The sequence below is a fragment of the Vanellus vanellus genome (assembly GCF_965231255.1).
Source record: "Vanellus vanellus genome assembly, chromosome: 5".
In the NCBI taxonomy this organism is placed as follows: domain Eukaryota; kingdom Metazoa; phylum Chordata; class Aves; order Charadriiformes; family Charadriidae; genus Vanellus; species Vanellus vanellus.
In genome coordinates, this window is record NC_138910.1 from 75335474 (window position 1) to 75350333 (window position 14860).

General features: G+C 40.2%; 1 protein-coding gene across 1 annotated transcript in view; it reads right to left on the reverse strand.

Annotated features, from left to right (window-relative positions):
• Positions 1 to 14645, reverse strand: part of CC2D1B (coiled-coil and C2 domain containing 1B) — a gene marked incomplete at its 5' end in the record, with an annotated part of 36258 nt that extends 21613 nt beyond the window's left edge. The window contains 10 exons of the mRNA XM_082484182.1: positions 40 to 170; positions 495 to 605; positions 1743 to 1818; positions 1958 to 2082; positions 2492 to 2765; positions 4767 to 4904; positions 6017 to 6136; positions 6928 to 7043; positions 11463 to 11604; positions 14580 to 14645. Of these exons, the coding sequence (XP_082340308.1) occupies positions 40 to 170; positions 495 to 605; positions 1743 to 1818; positions 1958 to 2082; positions 2492 to 2765; positions 4767 to 4904; positions 6017 to 6136; positions 6928 to 7043; positions 11463 to 11604; positions 14580 to 14645 (1299 nt within the window). The remainder of the gene's footprint in view (positions 1 to 39; positions 171 to 494; positions 606 to 1742; positions 1819 to 1957; positions 2083 to 2491; positions 2766 to 4766; positions 4905 to 6016; positions 6137 to 6927; positions 7044 to 11462; positions 11605 to 14579) is intronic.
• Positions 14646 to 14860: the final 215 nt, after the last annotated feature.

The following is a 14860-nucleotide window of genomic DNA, read 5'->3' on the forward strand; positions in this document are numbered from 1 at the left end:
TTTGCTTGATGCAAGCAACTTGCTGCACTTTCACTTTACCTTGGCTATCCTCTCATGCATTCTGCTTTTCCGATCATCCCCACTTGCTTTAGCCTGTGCTGCTGCTGACTTGTACTTTTCAAGCCTTTGCTGCAATGCTTCCAGAACTGTTTTCGGCTGCTGCAGGGAACCTTGAAGACAGACAGACAATGAAGCGCCACATGATTCAGATCTCAAAACATAAGCTGCCTTCTTCCTCCCCTTCCTTAACTTCATCAGAGACAAAATCATCATTGCAAAGTCTTACTATGAATACAACTCTTCTAAGTTTACTAAATTCTACTTCCATTATGGATCCAGAACAAAAGTACAGATGGGATCAGCAGCAAACAATATTCAGGAACACTAGCTAAGTTTACTCAGTCCTGCTGCAGTTCAGTGGGATAGGGCAGATCTTAAAGTGCCTGGCAGCCCTGCTATTTTTATGGCTTGCTACAGAAACCCAAAAGTCCTACCTGAAGCTTCTTGGGTGTAAGGTTCAAGTGTTGTAAGATCCTGGGAACTTCCCACTGGAGCTGGTAGCTTTTGCTTGAATGCATCTTGTATGTTTCCTAGGCTTTCAAGATCTGCAAAGCAAGGAAAGCAGGAAGTTTCAAAGTGTGTTCCATAAACAGCAAGGCAACCCATGGTACTTAGAAAACCATCTATTTGATCACATCATCTTCCTGAAAGCTTTTTGGCTTCAAAACAACATCTGCATGGCTAGATAAATCTAAGGTTCCCATTATTCAGAGAAAATGCTTTATAATAGAAAATATCAAATGCTGATTTAATTTAGGTTAGTGCTGCTTGAGGGAAAAGAGGAAAAAAAAAACCACAGTAGAACCAGTTCAAGTATTCTAAGAATTCTCTCCCTGAAATGTAACTTAGTATCTTGGCAGATGGAAAGAGTGAACAAGATTGCTAAATGACTAAAATATCCTAGTAACAAAAGATGTACTGAAAAAGGGAAGCAAGTAATACCATCTATTCAGACACCCAAGTCTCGCATTGTATAGCAGTGGTTATTTCAGAAAACTACAAAAATATCCACTGCAAAAATCTTGCACTTCTTACGGCAAGATTATAATATGGGTGAAGTTTCTCTCTAGTGCCATTTGGTGATCAGTTTATAACTTGAGGAGTCATAAATCTCATGACTTATTGAAATAAAAGAATCTGTCATTTAGTCTCAGAATAATCTACTAAACTAAGTTGTTTAAAACATGGAATTGCAGAGACCAAATATTAATTGGTGGTGGTGATACTAGATTTATTTTTAAAAAATCTCTCTTACATTGATCAAAGTATTTTTAATATTGGTAACTTGCTTTAAGATTTAGTCTTTAATGCACTGCACTCTGTTCTTAATATGAAACATTATTAGCTTCAGTTGAAACACATAACACCATCAAGTACTACAGTAAACTTTAAGAATGTGCTGTTACCCTTCTTTCCCTTCCACTTCAACTACTGGCTGCTATTATCTAAAGTTATAAAAATAGGACTATTAGACATTGATACCTACTTGAACCTGTGTAATTCACAGAGAGTAACTTCAATATAAATAATGATACCTCATTTTTCTTCATTGGTCTTGAATTTGAATATGCAGTAAGCCTCAGATCTAAGTGATCTTCAATTCTTCTTTGCAATCAAATTCAGAATAATCCCATTACAGCATAGAGGGACTTCTAAAATGGTTTTTGTAAGACGAGACTTACCCCGAGGAGATGGAGGCATATTCTGGAGGTCTATCGGCTGCCCACTATCCAAAGCTTCCAAGACCACATTAAATTTCTAACACAGAAAAAACAGAGCAGAATATTTATTCTAGTATGTCCAAGACTTGCTAGCTGCCACAATGAATATTTGACACTCAAAGCATGAGGGTACAGCATAGGGTATGTTTAGCATTCAGGATTTTTGGTGTGCATACCTTGCCTGCCTTCATGTATTCCTTTGCTTTCTCCAGGTCCCCTTGCTGCTTGGCTTTTAGAGCTGCTAATTTATACTCCTTCTGCCTCATAAGTAGTATTGCTCGTATGCTGCTGTTCTGGAGATCTGTGAGAATGAAACAACGTTGAGACTTACACAGAGTCGTGCATCCCTCACTATGACCACCTAGTCAAACCTGCATTAGTCTTCTTTTGCTTTCAGTCACACAACCATCTTACAGAAGTCCAGAAGTCCTGCCAGACATAACAATCCCACTTTTCCCAAGTTAAAAAAAAAAAAAAAGAAGGAGAAATCGAGGCACAGGAAAAGTGACAGACACTGATACAGTGCATATAAGAGCTCTGTAACAATAACTGATTTTACTGCCAGAAATTCAGCATCCCACTGACAACTATCTGAAACATTCAGCAGGCAAGTTCCAACATAAGCAGTGCTTTGCTACACGATACAAATATCAAGAAAGATGTAACATTAAAATAGTGTTGCAACTGCTTATCCTCTCAAATCATGGTACCTGTTTCCACAGCAGGACTAGAAGCAGCATGACCCTGTAGAGACTCTGATTCCAGATGCTGCTGTGCCTCGTGAGAGGTCTTCTGCTCATCATCTGCAGCAGACTCAGCTTTATTGTCTGGTATGACACCGACTGAATCTCTCGAATTCTCTAGCTCCACTCCCGTGGCTTGAGGTAAGTGAGAAGAACTCTTTCCTGTTGCAACAGGAGGTGGCATTTCTTCCTCATTGATTTTTTTGCCTTTCTTCACTGCAGCCAGCATGGTTTCCAGTGTCTGGCAGAGATAGAACAGCAAAGTCAATAGGCATTTTCATCAAACATATTACTAGCATAAAATCATTAAAACACAAATTCATTCCCTTATTTGTGATGGAATCTATTATGCACACCACTACAGATTGCTGCCCTTTAGCTCACTGTTTTTCAGCAAGGCCAACTTCAGCGTTAGAGAAATGTGCCCGATTATCAGAGCAACACAATGCAAAAGACTTGCTACCCAAAATACCTAACTGCAAGTACCTCAACACCTGGAATTACTGGATAGCTGATGTGGTCCACTCAGCTTTGTCACAAAACGTGACACCAAGGAAGTCATTTATACCAACTGTAGATACATTTTATGTCTTTAAAACAAAATAAAATATACTACTTTGAAATGTCACTGCCTACATAGATTCAGGGAAGGAAGGAGTCTGCATACCTATTTAATGAAATGAGAAAAGCCATTAAATACTGACAAAGGAAATGGAGCTTCAGCTGGTGACCTATGGCAAGAAGCTCTCACCATCTGTTACATCAGTTAGCTGCTGCTCATTTTTTTAAAACTGTTCCTTCACCACAAATATTACTTTCCTCAGTATTAATTTATTTATTTTTAATTTCAGGTTCAGACAAAAGACCATTATGCACTTTAAGCCAAAACAAAAGTTTTACTTCTTTCTTCTGCCACAGAAACTGAAATGGAAGTACAGAAAGACAACAACAACAAAATCTCATCACACCAGAATAATTACTATTTTTGGTTAGCCATGACATTGTTTGACCTATTAAGAGACAGTGGTAGAGATACTTTGGATTGACTACGTGTGAGATTGGGGTTCAGATCAGCACAGCAACCCACACACAGCGCTCTATTCTCCGTGTGTGGGATTAACGCTGAGATTAAAGTTCAGTTCCAAGAACTATGTACAAGAGATAACCGTACACCATTTGTTGGCACGTCATTTTGCTAATTAAGGATCCGTGAGCTATGAAGTGAGATCTAGTCTATTATCCTCAGCTACACTGCTTAGGCACAGGGAAACTCCCTACCTTGAAAAATAGAGGAAGTAGCAAACAGCACCGCTAAGCTTCGTTATTGGATGAAATAAGCTGGTTTCCCTATCCCTCTCACTCCCTGAAAGGTCAGGTGGTTTCATGTACATTCCTTTCAGAGCTAGCAGGCAGTGGACCCATGCAGACATCTCCTTTCTTGTGCATTTCCTCCCTTGGGTTTGGCCTCAGTTGTTCCCTCTGTACCTTAAGACATCTGGTAGCTCGTGAGACACGACATTCTTCTCTCAATGGACAGTGCTGAGCTATAAAGCTTCACTCAAAAAGACAGAGCTGCCTGCTGCCTGGGGTGATGCAGGAGGCCAGATGAAAGGAAACGGGGAAATAAAGGCACTCTGCAAGGCAGTAATCACCAAGTGCTACCAACTAACTACAAGCACGCCACCTGGCTGAAAAAATGCAAAGCTGAAGAAACCTTGCTGCAATTTTTAATTGCCTTAATGAAAAATCCTGTTCTGTTTATTTTCAAGCATAACCAACACACTCAGGGAAAGGCATCTCCTTCCTTTGTCTCACAGACCTGAGCGGAAGGTTAGTATCTGAAGGAAAGCATCAGTGATGAACCGGCAGGTATATGTGCTAGGAAAGCTCCTAAAATTTGCTTTAAGGTAGCACTGAACAGTCATCACAGGTCAAATTCAGATCTAGACAGGTAGGTTTAACATCAGCGTTTCCCACAAAACCTGCCTCCAGCTACCACTAGCCACATCCGACACAAACAAAGCTGATGCACAAAAGGCATTTGAAGTTATACTTTATGTGAGTATTTGCTACATCAGACTGGTAGTAAGTAAAAAGAAGTGTTTTTAAAGTAACTCAAGGCAGCATATTGGGACTTCTCTCCCCTTTCAACAAATTCACACATCTGGAAAGACACTGAACTACACTTCGGAGAACTGACTTTGCCTCCCCCTCCTGCACATACCTGATGAGCCCAACTTACCTTAAGGCCTCTTTCGTATCGGCGTATTTTGGCACTCTCACCTGACTCCTTTGCATTAGAAATTGCTGCCCTATAGTCAGAAATTCTCTTCTCTATTGTCTGTTGCAGCTCACTGGTAACAGCAGGAAGTGAGGTGGTCTCAGAAAAAATAATAAAACAAATTAAGAAAATTTATTTATCCAACTATATGAGTTCTCCCACAGCACTGAAAGACAAATACTCCTCTTCACACACACTCCCGTTAATCAAGAGCGCAAGGGCGGAACAGTCTCTGAAACAGAGGAGCAGTTGTACTACGCTAACAGTCCCTGGATCCACCTCTGGACTTTCTCTCAAAGGCGTAATAGAGAAGAATGGGTGGAGACATTTAGTAAACTCACAGTCACAGGGTAATTGGAGCCATGTGGTTAGAGAGTAGGTGAAGAGAACAGTACAGTCTCTCAAACACCACACAACAGAGGGTGTGAAGAGGTATTTTGGCACAAATCTTGACTTTTTCTTTTCTTATTTTTAAAACATGCTAGTTTACTCCCTTCTGGGCTTCTTTAACCTGGTTTTACTACAAGAGCTCTTTTTCTTCCTCCTACAGCCTGGAACTAGTTCAACAACAAGAGCAGCCGAAAGAAAGTTATGAGTAGCTACTTACAAACGCTCCACAGCTGCAAGACCTTTCAGATGGCTACTGATGCAATTATTGCCATTATCTCTACAGAAACGCTCTCAGACCCATCTATTAATGGGCCAAATGCACAAGGGCACTGGAATCTGTAGCACACAACAGAAACATGGCAGTAACCGAATAAAGCATTTGACCGCATGAGGATTGACAAATTAAGCTGAGAAAGCTAATGCTACTGAGAAAAATACCACAAAGATGTCAAAGATGCTGAGTTATAACAAGTCTCACAATTTCAGCACACCACTCAATACCCTGAGGGGGAACATACAAACTCTGGAAGCCTGAACTGCAGTCTGCATGCTCATATGTATAATGAGGGACAAGACATGCTTGATTCCAACTGTACCTCCTCAATTCTGTGCTAACATTAAAACTTATCCTCTGAACAAAGGAAAAAAAATTCACCTATATCAATACGGAATTGACTTCCACAGAAAAGACAGCAATACTGTAGTTCTTGCTTCCATGGAGGACAAGATGACCTCTCTAGATCCTTGTATGTGACCCTCGTATAAGCTGCATGACAACAGTGATTCAGCAAAACCGTCAGGAACATGAAGCTCTTTCCTACCTGTTGTTGCAGTTCAGGTTGCTCATCTTCTGGTTCAGCTGTGGATGGCTCCATTGCTGTTGTTTCATCCTCACAGCTTCCTGTCTCACCTTCCACCCCCAGAACTTCTTGCAATTCTGCCTAAAGTAAAAGAAAAAGCCAACAAAAGGCTTTCCCTCATAAATTTTTATTTCCTCAAAAGGCAAAACAAAATCAAGTCTCAAGCTCCAAAACTTTTGCGTGGACTTTGAATCTGAACAGGAAGTCTAAACATCTTGTATTCTGATATCTTGTTTTTTATTCCATTTTTAAATGAAACTGGTTCCACTTGTATTCACAACAGGAAGCCAGATACCGCTCAAAAGCCACACTGCAGCTCCAGGATCACCACAAAAGTTTCTAGTTAGAGATCTGAAGCTGGGGAAGTTCACAGATGTACTTTTACAAAGATCATTCAAACCCAAATTTGAAATTTCCAAAAGGCATCTATTAACAATGGGAGTCAATAACACTGCTTAACACACCTTCCCTAAACTCTGCTAACTAGATCACTCACTGAAATAACAAAGAATTTCTTGGGAGATAGTCTCTCAGGCCAAGCACTACTCAAAGCAGTAGCAAAAGGGTGACAGACATCACTTTAAGGAGAATGTCCCTGGCTATATTTCACCAGCTGACATGGAATGGGATTCCCACTGTTCTCCCCACTTCTCTAAGAGCCTCACACATATGAATGTTAGTTCAGAAATTCTCTTACTGTGGTGTGCAGGGGGTTGGATTCTGCAAAGCCTTATATCTATTGAATGCTTTTGCAACATTTTCGCTTCTCACCACAAAGTTAACAGACGTTTTTGCTAGATGCAGTTCTGTTTTAAAAAAAAACCAAACAACAAAGACATACAAAAACTTTTTGCTAACAAAGTTATGCATACCAACAGGTCTGTATCTTTCTCCAAGTCTTCATCATCTGCTTCTTCCTCCTCCTCTTCATTGAGGTCCTTCATACACTCTGCAGCCATCTTTTCAATGTGATCCATGGGCAGAGGTGCTGTAAAAAGAAACCACAAGGAGTCATAAACCCTAAGTAAAAGTTATGCAGTCACTGGATACAAATTCTAAAGGAGTTGCTACCAGCTGTGATGTCTCCTCTTGCATCCTCTTCATTGGATAGTATCATAGGCAAATGAGAGAATATTCATAGATAAAAGTCAAAGACTGGGGAATTGAACATCCAGGAAAAAAGGAATACTAGCGTTTCTGAGAGTGACAGTCAAGGCAGGCAATAAGACAAGGAACATGACTGTATCCAATAACCTAGCTCAGAAATTAGATCTCAGGGAGAAATGTCTGTTTACTAATATGAGGAGCCTGAACAGCAAAACTATAAGCACCATGACAGACGAGCAGGTATGGTGGGACACAACAGTGCTCAGAAAGCATGGCCACGAAAGAGAAAGATACTGTGGTTGGTTTGCACAGTAATGACATTTAAAACTGTGTAAGAAAGACAAATAGGACAGGATGAAACAACTGCTTCAGGGAAAATTTACTAGAAGTCACCTCAAGCTCCTAGGCTGATTTAAGCTACAGATAAGAATGATATTATTCTGTGATATTATTTACAAAAATAACTGGTAACAGAAACTTTGTCATTATGGAAGACTTCAGTTTTCCAAAGAAAATCTGGAGAATGCTACTATTACTGGATATTATGTCAAAACCGTGCTCCTCAGTTAAGCTGAAAATCCATGGTGGCACAAGAGCAAATGAATATAAAATGTTGATGAATAAATCTGATTACAAGTTTCCATCCATGAAAGAATTACTGGAGCAGCCTCTGTCCCCAGTAGGAATAAACATCTGAACTAGTTTTTTAAGCTGATGCTGGATATTTATGACGTGATTGTCCACATTAACAGGCCTGGACTCCGAACCTTTGTCAGGCCTTTCTGTTCTGTATCCTTTATCTCATGTCAGTTTCCCCTAACAAAATGTAATTCACTCCAGGTGTAGCCCCTGACTGACAGAATAAATTCTAATTCCATATGGAACAGAAGTGGTGCACAAACATCCATCTCTCTTTTTTTCACAGTTCTATCCCTTTTCCTCTCTCCCTCATGTTGAACTAATTTGAGTTAAAAGTACTGTAGTTCCCAAAGATCTGCATGTATTGATATGACCAAGTTAGCCCAACAGTTAAATGCATGAGATGTAAACACTTGCATTAAACATCCCAGCACACCTGCTGGTAAAACTTCTGTTCACATTTCCTTTCAAAGCCAAAAAAATAAGTTCTGTGTGTATTACAACAGCATATACAGTCACATATCATAACAGAGTTCAAGGAAGTTACCATAAACAGTGCTGAGCTCAAAGAGCTCCCAATAAAGTGACAACTAAATAATTGGAGTTTTGTATAGGGTCTGCGTTACACTTGAGACTCCAACAGCTGATCCATTTTCTCAATCTAGTCTTAAGCACAAGAACGTCTCTTTCTCTCCATCTCTCTTGTTAAACCGGGTATATATTTATCCTTTGAAACTGATGATGCACATTAACATCAATTCTAGAGACATACCGAACAGCACAAGTTGTGAGCCAAACTCCTGGTTGTTAACATGACAAGAAAGGAGGCACAGCAAACTATCATGTGTTTGAAGACAGCAAGAAAGGAAGACAAGAAAATCTTTCCACCTTGAGAAGTTACTTGTTTTATACATCAAACACTACTGCAAAGTCACACTTGGCATACACAAATAGAATACTCCAAATCAAGGCATCATACTTGTCCTGATCCCAAGAGCAGCAGCAGAACACTGGCAGAGAGATCCGCTAAGCAAATCATAAAAAGTGCTGTTTCTTCTGCCTCTCTAACAACACTTCTGCATTTTCTGCATTGCTGTCTCATGCCCATAAGATTTTGCCTTTTCCAAATCTTTCTTGGCTATTTTGTCTTGCAATTTCTCTTCAAGCTTCTGGTCTTTACCCTGAAAACTCTACTTAACGCCCCCTTCCCGAGTTCTCAACTCTACTTCCTGCTGTGCCAACCACGTTTCCCTTAACTATCAACTTCCTCCACACGCTCTCAAAGGTGGAGCTATTTGCACATAAATCCCAGCTGTCCACCTAAATGCCTTCAATGCTTTCCTATACAGACATATGACTGTGACTCACCAGTGTCAGTAAATGTTGCATAAAATATAGATCTTCGGGACAGACTTTTACAGTCAATTTAAATGGATCTAAAATGCATCCCATCCTTCCCCTGCATTTGCTGGATCAGCTGAAAATTAACCCAGGTACAAAGCTGTTTCTGTTCAAATAATCTAATTTATCACATCAGTGCTTCAGTACCTGTATCAAACATGTTGCTCATATATCTGACCCTTAGCAAAACTCTGCAACTAGGATACTAGGCCTTATCCAAAGGGAACCAGGTGTACTTCAAGGGTGTGAGTGTTTCTTACACAAAGCCCCACTAGAGGCAAAAAAGCCAACCGAGCCTCCTCGGATGGTTGGTTCAGCTCTAATCCAGTATGGCAAGTTGACCAATTGCAATTTCAAATATCTGAGTGGCTGACCAACTGACATTTATCAGTCACAGATAGCAGAGATGTCTGTAGTTAAGATGTTGCAACACTACCACTTTTGCTGCCTGCATCTTCGAGTTAGAGGGAGAGATCATTATTCCCCTCCCTCCTAAGAGTCAGAGCTCTATAATGTAAACCCAGGAGTAAATAATTGCACCTTGTGCTCAGCCAAGAACCAAGCGGCAGTACGTACTATACTGGGTCCCTTTTTTCTATCCCTTTCCAGACAGGATCTGTTTCTCCCCTGTCCTTACCACACCCTCCTCCTTTCCAGGTGCCAGCCTGCACCCTGTCCGCATCACGTACCACGTCCCCGTCACTACAGTGTACCAGGTCTCATGAGTCCTCAGTGACAGCTGTCCAGCTGTTCATCTTCCACAAGCTCCTAATCTATATACTCCCAATTCTACCAGGAAAACAGAATAGCTGTAAATGATTTTAGAAAACAGTTTTATGAATGATAACACATACCTTGTAGAAGGCATACTAAACGTTAATTTTGCATGGTCTGAAGTTTAATTTCCCTCCTATGAATAAAGAGACTGAAAAAACACATTAAGTGACATGATCAGGGGGAGAAGGAAGTCAGCACTTGAAAAGCTGACAACAATTCAAGAGCTCCTGACACACAGATTCATCCTCAAAACACTATCCTGCATGTTTTAACCATGAGTAACCTATGTCCAGTGGCAGAAGTTCTGCTATTATGCTTATTAGAACAACTATGCTTATTAGCTTTAAGAGTACTGCAATCTTGAAATCTGGAGAGTGGAAATTATTTAGAATTTAGTTTTAGATACAAACATCTTCTGTGTCTCTCATCAATTACAGTGTTCAGACAGTCACTTTTTCTAAATATTTTAAAGTTCTTCATTTCCCTGCTGCTCTGTGTGAAGTCCCTTCAAATATTACAGGCAAATTACTGCAGAGCTGCAATTAAGGCTGTAGTTGCACTAACCCTTCCTTCCAGCATCTGCTCACACACCTGTACCAAGGGTACCATTCTCCTTGTCCCATCTCAGCCACTTGCTGCCACCCCTCCCTTGCAGCCACAGCAGCGTTCAAATAGGCAGGTAGCAAACCAGATGAACTGATTCAGCTGAAAACCTAGCACAACAATGGAAGTTTATTTTTATAGATCAGTTTCCTGAACCAGCTCACCCTGCAACTCCATAAGTATGTTTACCAGCTTAGAGGTAGAGCATGCTCACTAGAGACTCACCCTCTCAGCAGCAGCCTTGATTTATTGTAGATTACAGCAATCCTGTAAAACACTGCATAGCTGCATGCTAACACCACCAGACTGCAAAGATGCTTAAAATATTAAGAATAGTAATGATCCATTCCAAGAGACACTCTAACCTCCTGCATAACACAAGCTACAGGATTCTCCAAGTAATTCCATCAGTTCCAGGTTTTCCTTAAGAGAGTATTCAATTTTGGTTACAGACTCCAAGTAACTAAAAACATAATGGTCATTCAGTAAATTCAGTCTTTAAACAAAAACAGAAGAACAACAAAACAACAAACAACCCACTCTCCACAAGAAATACAATTTCAATTTTTAATTCATCTAGCACCTACTACAGCTTTTTATGACTTCAAGAGCTAAACAAGCATGTCTTAATTTAGTCACTAAATTGGCTAGCTGTCAAATCTCTTTTCCCTATGTCCACAGGAGCACAGACCCCGCAAAAATCTTACCCTTTTTGTGGAGTAACAACTTAAACCTTTCAAAGTAAAGGAAAGAGTAGTTGCAATTTCAGCTTCTATCATTGATGAACAAACATTTTAGATACATCAGTGATTTGTAAATAGGTATCTTTAATAAATTATTCAGGTTATCAATAAATAAAATCCCGATACTTTTAACTTACTTTTCCCTTTTGGTTTTGGTTTCCCTTCTTTCACCTTTGCTCCTGTGATAGCAGCAAGTTCTGCTTCTAGATCCCCATCATCCCCACCTTCCTCTGCAGCCAGCAGCATCTCTTCAGGGTTGAAATCTACAAACAGCCCCAGCTGGAGCCAAGGGAAAATAAAAAAAAAAAATTAAAAAATGAAATACTGCAGTTAGAACAGAGATGACACTCAAAGACATCACACTGCACAGATTATTTAAATGTTTTCATGCATTCTGGATTCTGTTATTTTTTAAAGCCCACTATCATACCACTTCTATTACCAAAACAATGCATACCAGGCGCCCGTAACTGACGTGAGGTACATAAATCTTAGTAAGTCACAAATATTTCCTCTAAAACTCTCTACAATCAACCATTTCTTGAAATCAGGCCTATCTATTAGTCTGACGTAACAAAGTAAAATAAAATTATGTCTGTTATCTGAGCCTCATGAAGCAGAGAGCATCATGGAAGTTCAGGGCAGCTCTGGCAACAGCTAAGCTCAAAAATATTCCATCACATCCACACAACATGTGTCTGACATGCATACGCTGCAGAGATTTCACCCTTATCTCTTGAAAGAAGCTATATCTACATACACAGAACTGTTCTGTACTTCTCATTACCTCAGTTTGTAAACCATAAACACATGGAAAGCGCATACACACACAGAAACATAGCCCTTACAAACCCAGCAATATCTACACTACTCTGGAGGAAACAAACAACTGTCAGGAACAGATCATCAGCTAAGCAACAGCATCGCAGGTAGTATTATTAATACCAGAAATTAGAATTTGACGAAGTAGTGGGGGTTATCACTCAATTATTGTAAAACACGCCAAAGGACATAAGTATCAAAGAAATCTCCGAGGTCTTAATCTAAAAGATATTCTTTGCCATTTTATCATGATTTTTGTATCACTGGTTAAGATACTAACTGCCCCAGAAATAACATTCAAAGTATGCTAAGCTTTTTATAAACATGAATTAACTGAATTAGATTCATCCCGTGATGTAGGTGGAGTAGCTTTCCTCAGACTTTTTCAAAGCACAAGCCCCTGTTGACATATTGGTCTTCACATGGCTGAGTAGGCAGCAGCTCAGCTTCTCTCAAGCAAAAGAATAAAAATCGGTTGTCATTATCACAAGGGTTAACAATCTCCTCCTGCCCTGGAGGATCTGAAGTGCTGCCAGAAGCTGAAGCTGCCTGTCGGTTTATCAACTACTGTGAATCAGTAATAACAACTTTTTTTAACTCTGTAGGAACTGATGCGCTGGTGGCTACTGCCCTCTTTCAAACCTCTTATAACTCCAAAGGAGAATGTGAAACATAGCTGAGAAACACTGACTCCAAGGACCAGGAACAGTATTCAAAACCTGCAGCTATTTGTTTACTAGCACTGACCCTGCCCTTGACATTCTGTAAAGCACTGGGCAGATCAGTTAGCCACCTTCTGCCATCCATCTCCCTTCTGTAAAACAAAACTAATACATTTGCAGCCTTTGACAGAACAGAAAAAAGGTGAGGACAAGATTTAATTAGGAAATATTTATAACGGTGATCTAAACGTTCAGTCCTACGGAACATGTGTACACCTTTTATCAACGTGCAAAATGGATCAGGGCACACATCATCTGTCTATTGCCTCGCTGCAAGTGTAGAGTGTGAAGCAAGTGTAGTAATGAATGAAGTCAAGAACAGAATCCAGCAGTTCTAGCTCCAAGTCTGTCAATCTCTTCAGCAAGGCACATTTCCAATGAAATTAATAGTATTAAACAAATGTTTAATAAAACAGAAAAAAAAAGGTTATAAAAGCCTTGCAGTTGATACACTGCATGGCACAAGAAGAGTTTAAATTGAGTTAATTTGCAAGTGAACAAGCCATTAGCGTACCTGTTTCAAGAAACAATCCTCCATGCTGTAAGACAGGCTGAATAACTAACTGTATTGAATTAGAAATTTGTAAAATTTATTTGCTCTTTATCTTTTTAGATTTTGGGTTCTTTTTTGGGACAGGGAAAGATATTTTTACCTTTACCTTCTCCCTTGTTCAAATGAACTAAATTACATACTACCTCTCCAATTAACAAATGCAAACTTTCATATTAGAGCAAAGGCGACATTACGGATCTCCAACTAACTGATTCTGCCTCCAGTACGAGAATATACGTTCCTAAGAAATCACCAAAAGAGAGCGGTTTAGCTATTTTCTCTATTCTAATATCCTTTTCATATTTCCCTATATTTTATCAGTTACTCCTCCTCTGTACGTTATTTGCCTCTATTCTACCTTCAAAGGTTTCTAAAGTTCCATTCCGGTTCTAACATATTCTTTACCTCTACCTGTACAGGTTTTCTTCCACTATTCTACCCAGGATTCTGCCTTGGCTGTATTTCTAGTTTTGACATTGTTGCCTGACTTCCTACACCTGCCAACCATGACTAAATCATGTTTCTGTCCTCAAGGCTTCTGAAGCTACATCCAAAGGTAAAGAGGACGAAAAAACCTCACCGCATGGACACATGTAAACTCACTTTTATCTAAGGAGATATAGGCTGAGCAGTCTCTCTGTTGCAAGAAAAAAAAGACTATACGCAGGGAAATTAAAAATTAACTGTCTCTGGTGTAGCACCTTAATGTTCTCCCATATGTGGCCCTGAATGTGTTATCTGATGTTCTGGTCTTCTTACTTCTGTTTTCTTAGTGGCGTAAGAAAAAACTCTATATAGTTATTGAAGTTATTATTAAATATCGATATGGCCGGGGTAAGAAACTACTGTAAACATGAGTCATGAGGTCTCACGCAAAGATTACAGCATTACAACATTGTGGCTTCCCTGCAAGACCTCCACTGCTGCATATCAAGTATTTACTTTACGAAGAATGCACTAAAGGATAGAAGCGGAAAACAAGCGCCACACAATTTAATTTTTTTCATGGACTTGCTGTATCTTATTAATGTATGGGAGACCGTAGCAGGAAAACAGCAGCAAGAGGTCTGAATAAGACTAGTCTGAAGAACAGGAGGAGTAGGAGGTTTCCCTACCTGCTTTGCAACCACATCTCCCTGGCCCTTTGCCTTCCTTACCTGCTTTGCAGCTGCAGCTCCCTGGCCCTTTGCCTGAGGGCTTTTTTTAGGTCTTCTGCCAAGCATGCTGGTTCATGAATTTCAGAGGGTTGTGTCGCTAAGGTACTGAGAGCACATGAAATCGAGTATCAGTATCCTCGCCTGTCTCAACGCACTGCAAGCTGGACGAAGGCAGGCAGCGCAGAGCAGGCTGTGCGCAGACCTACAGCTTTTACCGGCACCGGGGCCCACCATGAGGGAAAGGCGGGGGGCACACACCGTGTAACACACTCCCCCGGGCC